The 13169-nt window shown below is 43.7% G+C and overlaps 1 protein-coding gene across 1 annotated transcript; it reads right to left on the minus strand.

The window, feature by feature from the left end:
• Window positions 1-6826: 6826 nt before the first annotated feature.
• On the minus strand, window positions 6827-12099 carry LOC136001778 (cytochrome c oxidase assembly factor 7). Its single transcript, XM_065656420.1, has 3 exons — window positions 11905-12099; window positions 11684-11824; window positions 6827-10651 (listed from the first exon to the last, which is right to left on the minus strand). The coding sequence occupies exons 1-3, from the start codon at window positions 12008-12010 to the stop codon at window positions 10203-10205; spliced, it is 696 nt and encodes a 231-aa protein (XP_065512492.1). The 5' UTR covers window positions 12011-12099; the 3' UTR covers window positions 6827-10202.
• Between the last annotated feature and the right edge of the window lie 1070 nt (window positions 12100-13169).

Genomic DNA, 13169 nt, shown 5'->3' on the forward strand with positions numbered 1-13169 from the left:
TTTCTATATAGCACATATGTTATTAATATGCATATTAGTGTCCCAGTGTGGTGCATTTTAATATCACACATCCTGCAATAAAATTTGATTTCCCCAGGGGAATATTCATACAAAATGACCTTGTGCCATCTGCAAGAATGAAAAGAGTATGACTTTTGCATCCAGCCGCAATGACGTTTTCATGACAGAAAACTGGTGAGCAGTGGCCGACCTGCTGAAGAGCAGTGCCTGGTGTGAGCGCACTGCTGTGTCCTCCACAAGGCTGGGGCAGGCGTGAAAGTGGTGCCCCTTGAACAAACTAGGAAAAGCAGACCCCCGGGTCATGGGAGGATCACAAAGGATTGGTCCACTGGGAAATAACTACATTTACAAAACAGAGAGAGGCTTTGTAGAAATAAAATGGAGAGTTCAATTTGTTTAACAGGAAGGTATGAGCTGCCGGAGTCTGGGCTGGTTGCCTAACTTGATGGGCCCACTCACTGGACGCCCAGCACTTCCACGCTGTTGGATTTGGGGCAGTTCTTTGGTTACGTGCCTGCATGCTAAAGGGAAGGAGAATTCTAACACCTTTTGCGCAGCAAGACCCCACAGTTTAATCTCTTTGGCCTCTAGAAGTTTCAGCCCTCATGTCTTCCCAACAAGAAATGCAAAGCAGGTCCCACTCAGCAATCTGATGCTGATTACCTTCCCTCTGTTCTTGCACTAGGCAGGAACGGTGCAAATTCCTGGAAAACAGCTAAACCCTGAATGCAGCTCCAGCACCAATGCCTCCTGTGTTCCTCCTCCCCAGGCCGCCTTCTCTACCCTCTGAGCCTTTCTGGCGGGCAAAGCCAGCAGCTCTGCTTACAAAGATAGGATTGTTCAGCATGTGTGCCAGGCATGTCTCTGAATTATCAGACCTGCCCATATTGGCATCTGGTATAGCCACAATAGAAAACATGAGAGAAAAAAAATATGAAAGCAGTGTGGCCTTTCTGTATGTGTGACTTTCCCTCTTTTTTCCTAATACAGATTAGTGGTATTTGCTTTTACAGTGCCACAGGATTTGGCGATTACAAATCACCACAGGTCCTTACCAGGTTCCCAGCTACCTGGCGTACAACTCTTCATCCACTCACCACATTTATGACCTCATTTTCTCAACTTTTGTCTGAGATCTGATGGTTTCTGTTCATCCGCTGGACCTGTGTTCTTGCTTCCTCATCTGCCCCGTCATTAGACTGGTCTCCAGTTTCCATAGAGACAGCAAGTCTCACCTTGTCCTCTTAATCAGGGTCCCTTTGTTGCATTCCATGACTGCAGAAGGACATTAGTTTGCTCCAGGCACTCAAATGGAGAAAAAGATGTATTTGATTCCCTCAGCATAACAGTAATTTAGATGAGAGCAGCCTCAGACTACGGAGGGACCGCAGAGAGCAGGTTATTGTGCAGAGGTCACTGCACAGAGATTTTAATGAAACGGAGTTTCATGGAGCACTTGATGGCAAATGAAGGCGGGACCTTGAGGTCTCTCGAGAGGAGATGACTATTCTCATTCCTCTAATGCAAAAGCAACAATGTCCTTAATACAGAAAGCCAGAAAGATTAAGAGGCACCGATTATAGCTCCCAGGCATTCGTTGAGTCTGCCGTGACCCGCACCCCCTGTTCACATGAGACTGGCTGTGCATGTTCTGCCCCATGATGTGCTGCTGCTGCATGTGGCTGACAGCAAATCCATCTGTGCTGTCTCCTATGCAGGGGGACAGAGAAACCAGCCCCAAACCTCAGCTCCTCTTCACACTTCTCTGCCAAAGCAGTGGGCAGCAGAAATGCAGAGATCTGCTGGAGCGGCACCTGGAAGGGAAGGGTGCAGCAGGGCAAAATCACGCAGCTCCATGCAGTGGTATCACCCGCAGCTGTTGGCTGCCAGAAGCTGTCCAGTTGTGTTCCCTGTGCTCCTGCAGGAATGGAAGAAAAACAGAGCAATGTTTTAATCCTGTTAGCTCCGAGTGCCCAAATGCCAACTATTAGAAGCCAGCACTGGTAGCCAAGGGAACGGTCCTCCTGCAGGAAAATAAGAAAAACACAGCTGAACAGCACATAGAAAGGACAGAACACAAAAGGCTCACCAGATCATGGGAACATTTGGGTTTTGTTGTGGGGTTAGGGGTTGCTTGTTTTGTTTTGTTTTGTTTTTTAAAATATAGATGGCTACTTCTAATCTTTCATTCCAAGCACTTAGACCACCTGCAATCTGAAGTGCTGGGGCACTCTTCAGCCTTTAATGGGTTCTTGGAATGCTTCAAACAGCTATTGCGATCCCATCAAATAAATGCGCAGCTGGATCTCGGCTAAAAAACTTGCTCAGTTTCCAAAAATCAGACCTCTCTCTGTGTGTGCACCTACCCACTGGTTCAGCCCTGGCTACAGACAGAATGTGAAGAAGCCCGTGATGAAAGACAACATTTCTGACCCAGCTCTCACCTCCTCTGCCTGACAGGAGTTTAAACTCTGTGCAAGCCCTTATTTAATAAACGTACATTAACAGCTGTGTGTTAGTGCCATAGGGGCATATTCCTGCTGGGAGTTTCGCCCTATATGGGTTGTAGAAGAATGAACAGAGAAGATCTTGAACTTGTGAATGATTCCTGTTTCAGGTTGTCCAGACACTTTGTAGATGTCTGAGAGCTAATTTGATCCGATTCGGGATTATATTCCAGGAAAGACCTTATCTGAATACAGCATGGTCTGGATCTGGTTCCTTCATTAAATTAGCAAAATGGGCTTTGGATTGTGATTATTTCCCTTAGGAACACACATACTTGGGAGAAAGCTCTGGAAATCATCATCTGTTTCACTCCAGAGCTAACTAAGGTAGCCCAGCATCTCTAAGGAGTCCTAGCAGGCTTTCTGCTGCACACAGTGTTACTGTAGGTCTTGCTGCACTCTGGAGACATCAGGGAAGAAAGCAGTTCAATATGATGCTTTCCTGGGATCAGGAGATACTTCAAGGGCCAAACTGTATTACTTGTTCTTTTCTTTTACTGATTGAGCAATGAGAAAAAAACAGAACTCACTTTGAATTAATTAATCAGTTGATCTCATTTTGTATAAGGACAGGTAAGTTTTAGCTAGAAATAATTCCTCTGCTATGCAGTTTATTCTGGCTCATTTTTGTTGTGAACCCACCCTTGTTTTTAGACTCTCTAGTATTTTGATCTTGTTTTTCTTCAACAGCTCTGCCATGAACTATCTTCTTGGGGTGTTTAGGCCAAGCCAAGTTACACTGCAGTAAGTCCTTTAAAACAACCACATGGGGCCCAGCTGAGGGAAGCTGATGCTTGATGTGCTGCAGAAAGTGTTCAGCGTCCCTTTGGTTTTAACTACATTCACAGGCTGAGCAATATCGCAAATAGCAGTTTCTAACAAGAAACAGCATTTATGTTTGTCACTCATTAGTTCGAGCCTCCAAGCACAGAGAGTGCTCAATCAATTCCTCTCCACACGTTCATCTGATCAATCTGCAGTGTCATGACAAAAGCAGAAAAGAAATATCCCATACCCCAGATTGCACAAGGACCTTTCTGAAATAAAATTTTCTAGTATTAAGGCTCAATCCAATTAGTTTTCAAGGTTGTATGTTTCCCAGTCTCACAATATCTCTGATTCAGCCTTGTGAACAGGAACTGAATCAAAAAGCTTCGCTCTTTCATACTTAAACATCAAAAGATGTTACTAACTCTCTGTCACCTTACGTATGTCCCCAGGCAACATTAATGTCTTTCAAGAGCGCTAAGCAAACAGTGAGCAGCCAGAAACTTGCTGCTCTCCAGCAGTGTGAGCAGGGGGCTCCTGAGCACCAGGTGTACTCGCTTGCCTCTCTTTGCCATTTCCCCAGGTTGTTTGTGCGATGCCCTCTGACAAAGGACCTCACCTTGGGCTCTCCAGAAGGCAACATTTTGACTGGTGCTTCTAAGATTTATATAAAACTTTTCCACAATTTGACTCAAAGTTCTCATCGATTGTTGCAATGACAGCAAGTATTCTGGCTCAGTACTGCAAAATGCTGAGGGAAAATATTCACCGAAATCAAGTGGAGGTTATTTATTCAAATCATAGATCAAAAGCCTTTATTGAACTTGTTCCCCAAAGATTATAATGGGGAAAATAGTATGAAATGTTTCCAGGGCTCTGCTGTGGTATAAATATAGCCTTAGGTTGCAACTTGAAACCGCACAATGTCTAAGGCAAAATCATCCTGCATTTGAAAGGACTGAATGCTTTACCTTCTTACCTAAAGATCACTAGGGACACGTACGGGTACTGCATAAGAAAATACATTCTGACCATAGGCTTTAGTTTAACACACATATTAGGATGGCATTAGATGAGGAAAGAATGTTCATAGAGAATTAGAACTAATCACCTCTCTCCTATCATGTGTAAACTATATTAGCTAGCTTTTAATTTGTGTTGCAGTTTAAACCATCAATGGATCGGCATAGTCACTACAGTGTGATAGCGTGATCTGGAAATGTCCATAGCCTATTGTGGGAGCAATGAACAGAACAGTCAGCAAACATCACACTTGGGTGTTTCATGCTGTAATACACAGAAAATGGAAATTACAAAGCCAAGTACACTGCAGAGACATTTTGGTTAACTGTTAAATGGTGTGGGAAGCTTTTACCATTTGCTGTAACAAAACCTTTGTGCTGCTCCTATAGAAACCATCACTTGTATTGAACTTGTTCAAACATTCTGTGGCTTTTGTAACTATGTCAGTCCCTGGCATCCTCTGGTATCAGCCCCTGCATTCTGAGGAACATGTAAAACTCAAAAAACCCAGCAGAAACTTGGAATAAGCTCAGAGTTTCAAAAAGATCTGAAGCTTTTAACCTCAAATTATATATAATCTCTCTGAGAGCCAGTGTCTGTTCATCATAAACACCAGCCTGAGGCAGGTTTGGTTCCTGTGACAGCTAATGCCACTTTATTTCAGCCAGCCTGACAAGTAAGATACTATATATTTCCTTTGTACCAACTGCAGAACAAATAAGCAAAACGATGCCATAGAGAAAACATTCCACTTACAAAACCACACAAAATAATTTTTCTGAAGGTAACACAGCAAGACTGCTTGCAGTGTTGACAGTGTCACAGCTTCTTAGAATATTTTCTCTTCAGCAGTCATTAATAATATTTGTTCTGAGGTGGCTATTGCATCTTTCCAGAATAATACTCCACAAATATTATCGGAATGGCATTCAAAGGCCAGTTTTCCATCTTAGTGTTTCTTGGCTTGTAAAGAATTGACAAGTCTTTGCCATGCTAAATATTGTTTGGAGAATAACCAGTTTGGGCCTCTACTGACATCCTGTGACCTGAAATAAGTCAACAGCTGTTCAGTGCTTTGTCCTCACTGCCTATCTCGTATGGATATAATACAGGTTTCCTTCTTAGGAGGTTGCAGAAAAGGTTGTTGCAAAGCCCCAAGAATTTCCTGGGTAGGATGCTCTCTACAGGAACATGGTTTGATTCCAGTCGCAGGAGAGCTGGAAGGAAACCAGCTCACTTCACTTCTTTGCAGTGTTTTTTGTGAGACAATGAAATGCTCACACCAGACCCTTAAGTGTCAAACGAGGACTGTCAGAATAAGAAACTTCTAACATAAATTCAGATTAGCCGCATCTTCAAGTTATGAAATTACATCATGGTCAAACAATTAACATTTTCCTTTGCCAGCTTTCTTACCCCAACTCCATATGTGGCAGCTTTGTGAGCGGAACAGCAGCTCTGTGTTTCCTGTGATTCCTGGGGTGAAGCGCACTAGAATGCTGCGGTGACAATTGCTGTGTAAACATGCAGAGTTTTCATCTTCTCTCTCTCTTCTCTTTTGCCAGGAGGCTCTCAGTTGCTAAGAAAAACTCTCTAGGGTACATTTAAAGCACCGCATTTCAGTTTTGCATAGACAGAATGAGATCTTATAGAGAACTCCCACCGCACTCATGGAGTGTATGTATGTATCACAATTATGCTGCTTGCAAATCCCCATCTGAAATCAGCACTCCAAAGTGGTCTTAATTTTATAATTGCATATCACACAAATTTCTTAGCAGATGATCTAAGGGAAAAAAGGATTACAAAAAAAAGACTGTATTACAAACCCATATTACCATGTTACAAACAAAACTGTAAAACAAAGTGTGTATACAAGAAGTATATTCATTGGAATGGATATACCTTTGGTAATTATAACCATTGTTAGATTAGAAGGCAATAACAACAAATTAGAAATATGTGATATAGTCTGAAATTAGCATAATTAGTGATTACTGTGTTTGCTTCAAGTGTGGATACTGAAAAATGAAAGCACTGGGAGGCTATAGAACCAGCATACAAAATTAAGACATTGAAAATCTGGCAAAGAATTGATCATTAAGGTCTTAAGAGTCTTGGAGAAAACGGCTTTGCGTGGTTTCTGGGCCATATTGTTGATACAGTGTCTGAAAAATCACAGCAGGATATTAGTGTTTGATATTGAAATGTACTAGGGACTGTATCATTCTGAGGTCTAGAGGATGAGATGCTGGGAAGCACAAGGGAAGGAGAAATTCTTCCTTCTTCATCTACCAAAAGAGGAGAATAGCTACTTGGGAGAGTTCTTCTCACATGAAGTAGTGAAAAATTGCTGACAGACTGAATTTCTTTCTGCACTGAACAAAACATTGGTGCTGTAAGAAGCAACACTATTGTTTTGCTTTCTTGGAGTGGCGATTACACAGACAAAGTCTCCCACACTGTCCATCCAGGTGGATGTGAACAGCTACAACAACTACCTTCACACATACCTTGTAGAGAGGAGTTGTTACTGGGGGGCTGAGTAAAAGGCAAACAAGCTGTGAAACTGCTTTTATTACAGTATAACACAGAAACAGAACCACCAGAACAAGTCTGGTTTTCTGCTTCTACAACGTCATGTGGCTTCTTTACCCGGCAGCATCTTTTGTCCAGAATTAATCCAAATGACACTTAACAACACAACATGATGTGGCGCCGCTGTTTTTCACATCTCAGTACAAAACCAGTACTTCGCTGGCGATGTTTTTACAGCTGCAGGAAGCATCCTGCAGTGAATGCTTTGATCATTTAAAGCCATGTATTCATAAGTCTATTTAATTAATTAGAGTTGGTCACCATTCCTTCTGAAGTATATTGCTGCGTGATTAAAGGAGGTTGCCTGTACACTTAGACCAATACAAACAAATGAAAGAGAAAGCAGACAGTGGTTTAGGAGCTGTGAAGCTGAGATAAACTCCTTTATTTCTTAGACAATCCACTAAACTTGAAGAGATCAACAGGCATTCCATATTTCTAAGTATGCTATTATGATCACATACCTATCACTCTTTCTTTATGACCTCAGAGGCTTTGGATGAACAATTTTCTTCTCAAGAGGCCATATAATTTAGCCTTTGTAAGATCAGGTAAAAAGAAAGAGCAGGAAGATCAGCCTTTTGGTAATACTCTTGTAAAATCAGAGCAAGATGGTTATAACCCAAGATTTGCAGTACAATTTTCACCTCTTAATAGATTTTGATTACATCTCCTGAACATAATCTCTAGGTTGAGAAGAGAGTGCTATTATTAGTCTGTAGTCTCTGCTACAGACTGCATTAACCACATACAGTTTATAATATGCTGAAATGACTCTGGTTGATCTTTCTTTTTGATGCTTTGTCACTTTCGAGGGAAAATAGTCAAATAGGAGAGGGCCTTACCCATCTAATGCAACTGTTACAGCAACATCAATATCTGTGTCAAAACGATATAGGGGTGTCCAGAACAGGCAGCAAACTGTTCAGAGACAGCCTGAAAACACTTTAAACTTTTTTGATGGTGTTTTAGTGCAACAAAAAAGCCTTAATTTGGGTTTGCCTTTTCAACTGGTGGTACAAAATTGGATGATACTTCATAAGCTTATCTGTACTCATGCACCTGACAGCCTTTATGAAAATAGTTCATTTTATAATATTTAAACTCTGCAAGCCTCTGAGCTTTCAAGTTCTATGAAAAAACTCCCTACAACATGCACTTTATAATGTGGCTTTAATTATCTGCAACGTGTGTCACTTCTGCTGAGGATGTTCCCAAGTGTTAACTGGAAGTCCCATGGGAGGATCACTGACAATTGTTAATCCTGGTGGAAGAGAACCTGCTCGACTGTGGCAGATTCGTTTGGGCTGATGATCTGAATAAGCCACTCAGAGGCTCAAAAAAAAAAAATCAGGGCTTAAAATGTCACCCAGTTCTCCAATGCCTTGAGCCACCTGTAATTGCTGACTTCCGTACACATGGCTTCCCAACTGTTTTATTACCAGACTGTTACAGTCCGCAGATGTAGCATTTACTCACCTTTCCCAAGTGAAACAAATGCCCAGAATAGTGCCTGGCAAAGAATCAGGCAAAGTGCATTCCTCTGAAAGAGCTTTACCGTCTTGAACTGCCGTAAAACATAACTGTGTTAACACAAAAATTAATCTCACTTTTGTCACCACTGCTATTTTTTTGCAGGCTGCTGAAAACAAGAGCCATAGGCCTTATACTGACAGCATGCAAGAATTTTTTTCGTGTACTGCCACCTGTCGTTACCGTGAACCCATTTCATCATTGCACTGTGCCACTGTGGTTTGATTCCGGCAGTAAACGTATCCCTGGCAAGAAGCCCGATGAAAGTGCAGTTAAGTGGGAAGAACTGCTTTAAGTCATACATGCCCTGCCTGCAACAACGTGCAAGGAGATTCTAACAATTCTGCTTTCAATTGTGCCAACAGCTAAATTAGTGTTGGTTTTTTCTCCCACTTAATTTACTTCAATAGTAAGTTTGTATCTTTCTTCAGATCATAGCCAGAACATTCCTGTTCTAAATCAGCAGTAAATTTATAGCAAAACATACACACATATCTCACAAACTTCACATAAATTTATACACACCAAAATTATAAAAGATCCTATGAGTGCATGACTACATTTACATACAATGTCCTACTTATTTAGACTGCTGTTTCAGGATATTGCATATATATATAATCTACGGATTTCAGTCCAAACGTTTCACAGGCTGGCAGGAAAGTAAACCAATTTGTGTGTAATTGAATAAGGAGTAATCACTGTGCGTTGGAGAGCAATCCTAAGGCAGTTGGGCACACATGGAACTCACACACAGTGAGAAACCACTTGGCAAGATGCTAAAAACAACATTCAGGCTAAAGGTATTTAAAACTTGTGCTGGTGCCTTGTCTGAAAGGGAATCTCCTGCCTTGGATACTTATCTGTAATTCAGTAAGCCAATTCCTAGCTCTTCTACTTATTTCCTCTACAATATTAAGCTTCTTTCTCTCCTGCCTATTTCATTTGCAAGATCTATAGGCAGAGATGTTTCCATGTACATACTGTCATAAGTCTCATTACTGTTTTGGGCTTGGAATCATCGGAACTTGAATTAAATGTTTCTAGATCTAAGCTGACCGGGGAAAATTTCACACTTTCAGGGCATAAAGCTGCATGTCCCCCTGGACCTGGAAAGGTCACAGACAGCAAGAGGCACTGTCCGGGTCAACATGCAGCCTGGACAAACTTCTCACAGCTAAAAAAGCTGACAGTATAAGCAAAGGACAATATTTCTGTGGCCAAAGAGAGCACAATAAGCATGGTTTCAAAGTGAAAGTGGTGAGACTCAAACATATGTGAAAGTAGATCAAAATATGTGCTTGTTCCGCCAGCAGGTTAGTGCAGAAAATATGTAGGATTCATGACAGTCTCTGAAGAGTAGAAACCTTTACACAGCAGCAAGCTGCTCAGCCCGAGCCCAATATGCAATTACAGTTCCTGGTTATAAATATTTGCAGTGGAGTTAAAAAAAAGGATGCTATGGACTAATTTCATCCTTGAAACCATGGGGTCAAACTTCCAAAAGCTCAGATGATTTTGTCTTCCTCAAAGAAGACAAGGGATCTAAGCAATACACAAGAACCTGTATATTTTAAAATGTAGAAAGGCACAGCAGAGTTAGTCATGTTTGTTGCATCCACAAAAATGTTTATTTGCATATGCAAATGCAGGATATTTATTTATTATGACTGAAGACTGTATGCTCACGATTTAAATAACAAGTTCACTTGCCATTTAAAACTGCGGTCTTAATAACTGCAACTGGCAGTTTTACTCCCCAAACGTTATAGAACTTGAGGCTTCTTTCTGTTCTTTATGGAGCTGTTTTGCCCTGTTTTTCAAATCCTCTGCCTTAGCGTCATTCTTCTCAATGCCATCTCCCAGTTTGTACATTCGGCTGGCGTTAGCACAAGCCCACATGTGACCCAGCTCACACCCTTTCAGCGAGTACTCCAAGGCACGGTTCATGTCCTTAGGCACCTCTGGTGCCCCCTGAAGATAAATCACGCTGAGGTTGAAGCAGCTAGGAGCAAAATTGCCATTGCAGGCTTTTGTGTAATGGTCTCTAGCGACGACAGGGTCAGGTTTATCATCGTTTACTCTCCCATCATGGGCCAACAGCCCAACGTTATGACATGCATTTACTGACTTCTTCCCACCTTTCTCACATGACTTCATAAAAGACTTGTAAGCAGCTTTCAGATCTGGGTCGAGTCCTCCTGTCAGCCAAGAAACCACAAGATGACTGTAAGGACATGCTAGAGCAGACGGGAGCGCTCTGCTCGGCAGCATGCTTCCCAGTGCTCTTTGGGAAATGCAGCATCCCTCACTTGAGATGCTACGGACAAAATTTAGGACTTCAGAGGCACTGTCATTGTCTCACTTACAAAGGTTTTGCTGATGTCTTCCAGTTAGGAAACCCTCCTCCACTCCCCAGTAGTCACAACTTATGCAAAACCAACAAACCAAACCCACAAAACATCGTTTCCAATACTACATCTATGGATTTCTTAATAGCTTACACTAGGTAAAGTATTATTTTGCCAGTATACCTATAGGTACACTAACATTGTTACTAGTTTTGAACTACTGTAAAAATATATTCCTTCCTCTTATTGTCATTTGGAAGAAGCCTCGCTAGTTTAACTGCTTCCCATTACCTTACCAGCAGATACATTTTGGGCAGACTTAGGGCCTACTTAATGTGAGCACTATTACCAATCTGTAAGTTTATTTCTGCCTTACTTTCTCTAAACAAGAACAGAGAGGCGAGAAGAAATCCAAGTTTTAAGAACAGGACACACAGCAACATTCAACACTAGACATACTTACCACTTATACATGCATAATTATAAAAAATACACGTGGTTAACCTAAAGGTGGTTCTTCAGAAGGAAGCAATTTAAGGTTTTGCCACCCTTCCCCAGCTTTTATTACATGACCATAAAAGAGGCAGGACCGGTAGTTCCTCCCTCAAGGTCAGGAGGAAATGCCGGTGCTTGGCACCTTTGGAAAAGCAGCAGCAGTTTCCCCAGGGGCACCAGGTGCCCTCCCCACACGGTGGCAGGGTGGACCGGTGTCCTCTGAGCTGCGGGTGACGAACCCGCCACACCGCCCAAGCCACCAGCGGCTGGGGCACGAGTGCCGGGCCCCAGGCAGGCGGGGCCGGCCGTAACCGCGGGCATGGGGGCAGCACAGGGAGCCCGGGGGGGCCGGCACGGGGGGGGACCAGCACCGCCCCCCCAGCTCACCTTTCCCGATGGCCTGGTAGGCCCCCAGCTTGTAGCAGCTCTCGCTGTGCCCGTGCGCCTCGCAGTTGTCGCGCAGCACCCGCGCCGCCGCCACGAAGTCCTTCTTCACGGCGTCCAGGTAGTCGGCGAGGCGCTGGCAGCCTGCAAGGCACCGGGGAGGGGGCTGAGGCTCCCGCCGAGCCCCGGGGCGGCGGGCAGGGGGTCACGGCGGGCCCGCTTACCGTCCGGGTCCTTCTCCTTGAAGCACTGGTAGCTGTACTCCACGTGCAGGTTCTCCAGGTAGCTCCTCACCTCCTCCTCGTCCTCGAAGTTGATGATCGCGGCCATGCCGGAGCTGCCAGGCGGGCCCAGAGCGCCGAGCGGCCGATGCGGCGCCTGCCGCGAGCGCCGAGCGATCGTTGCGGCGCCGCCCGCCGGGGCCCGGCCCCGAGCCGGGGCCCAGTTCCGCGGCCCCTCCTGCCTCCCCCCGGCCCCTCCTGAGACCCCCCGGCCCCTCCAGCCACCCCCCGACCCCTCCTGAGACCCCCCGGCCCCTCCAGCCTCCCCCCGGCCCCTCCTGCCTCCCCCCGGCCCCGCCACCACTTTAGAATGAACCAGTTCTTTGCATACTGAAGCAGCATTGTCGGTCAAGAAACTAGTTTCTGGCGCACCGCTATTTGTAGTTACTTTTGCTTTCTCTGAGAGACTGCAAATAGTAAGGTGTAGACATTAACACCTCGTGAATGCATTTAGCTTTCCATTGAGCTATAGCTTTATTCAGCATGACTGTAGAGAAGGGTAGCAGCAAAGTCATTGAAGCTTAAAGAACATTTAAAAAATAAGTACCAAGGCCTCATATTTGCTCTGAAACTGTTTATTTTCAGGGAATACTGTTTAATTTAATTGTTTTGATTGCCCACCCGCGGGGCACCAGCTCTGAGACCGCTCGGCAGTGCAAGTCCCCGTGTTGGGCTGCACTGCCTCATCTCTCCCTCACCAGAGACTAACAATTCAGAAGTTTTAGGGAATAATAATTTTTTTCATATTTTACTTCATGAGGTTTTATTCACGACAATCAAATCCGTAGGTTGAGACATGAGTGCACACATGAACACATACATGAATAGACTACACATTGCCTAGAAGCGGGGGCTGCTTTACCAATTCCCCAACTCGCTGCCTGCGTGCTTTTGTCTCGGATTAACAGCTGAATAATTTTAAACTCAATTTTATAACTGAGGAGCTGTGACTGTTAGCAGCAACCGCTCTTTTTTGTGGTACAACAAAAGATCTTACAGATGCTTCTTGAAGAGACGGAACCCTGAGCAGGTAGTGCTGGGGTTGTTAACACCACACAACAAAGTCTAGTTCTCTAGTTATGGGTGAATTTAAACCAGATGTGATATTAGGATATTTACCACAAAATATGGCACACTATCCAGTTCCAGCAGTTTTGAGCACAAACTTAATTTTCTGAGAGTATAGCAGCACATTTGAATTTTAAGTG

This window comes from Caloenas nicobarica, chromosome Z, assembly GCF_036013445.1.
Source record: "Caloenas nicobarica isolate bCalNic1 chromosome Z, bCalNic1.hap1, whole genome shotgun sequence".
NCBI classification, from domain to species: domain Eukaryota; kingdom Metazoa; phylum Chordata; class Aves; order Columbiformes; family Columbidae; genus Caloenas; species Caloenas nicobarica.

What these genes read in the sequence shown, in the direction of transcription:
- LOC136001778 (XM_065656420.1), bottom strand. Translation starts at nt 12,010, where the DNA reads ATGGCCGCGATCATCAACTTCGAGGACGAGGAGGAGGTGAGGAGCTAC. An exon ending in CAAGGAGAAGGACCCGGACG is followed by an intron (nt 11,825 to 11,904) that starts GTAAGCGGGCCC and finishes GGTGCCTTGCAG; the next exon opens with GCTGCCAGCGCCTCGCCGAC. An exon ending in CTACCAGGCCATCGGGAAAG is followed by an intron (nt 10,652 to 11,683) that starts GTGAGCTGGGGG and finishes CTTGGCTGACAG; the next exon opens with GAGGACTCGACCCAGATCTG.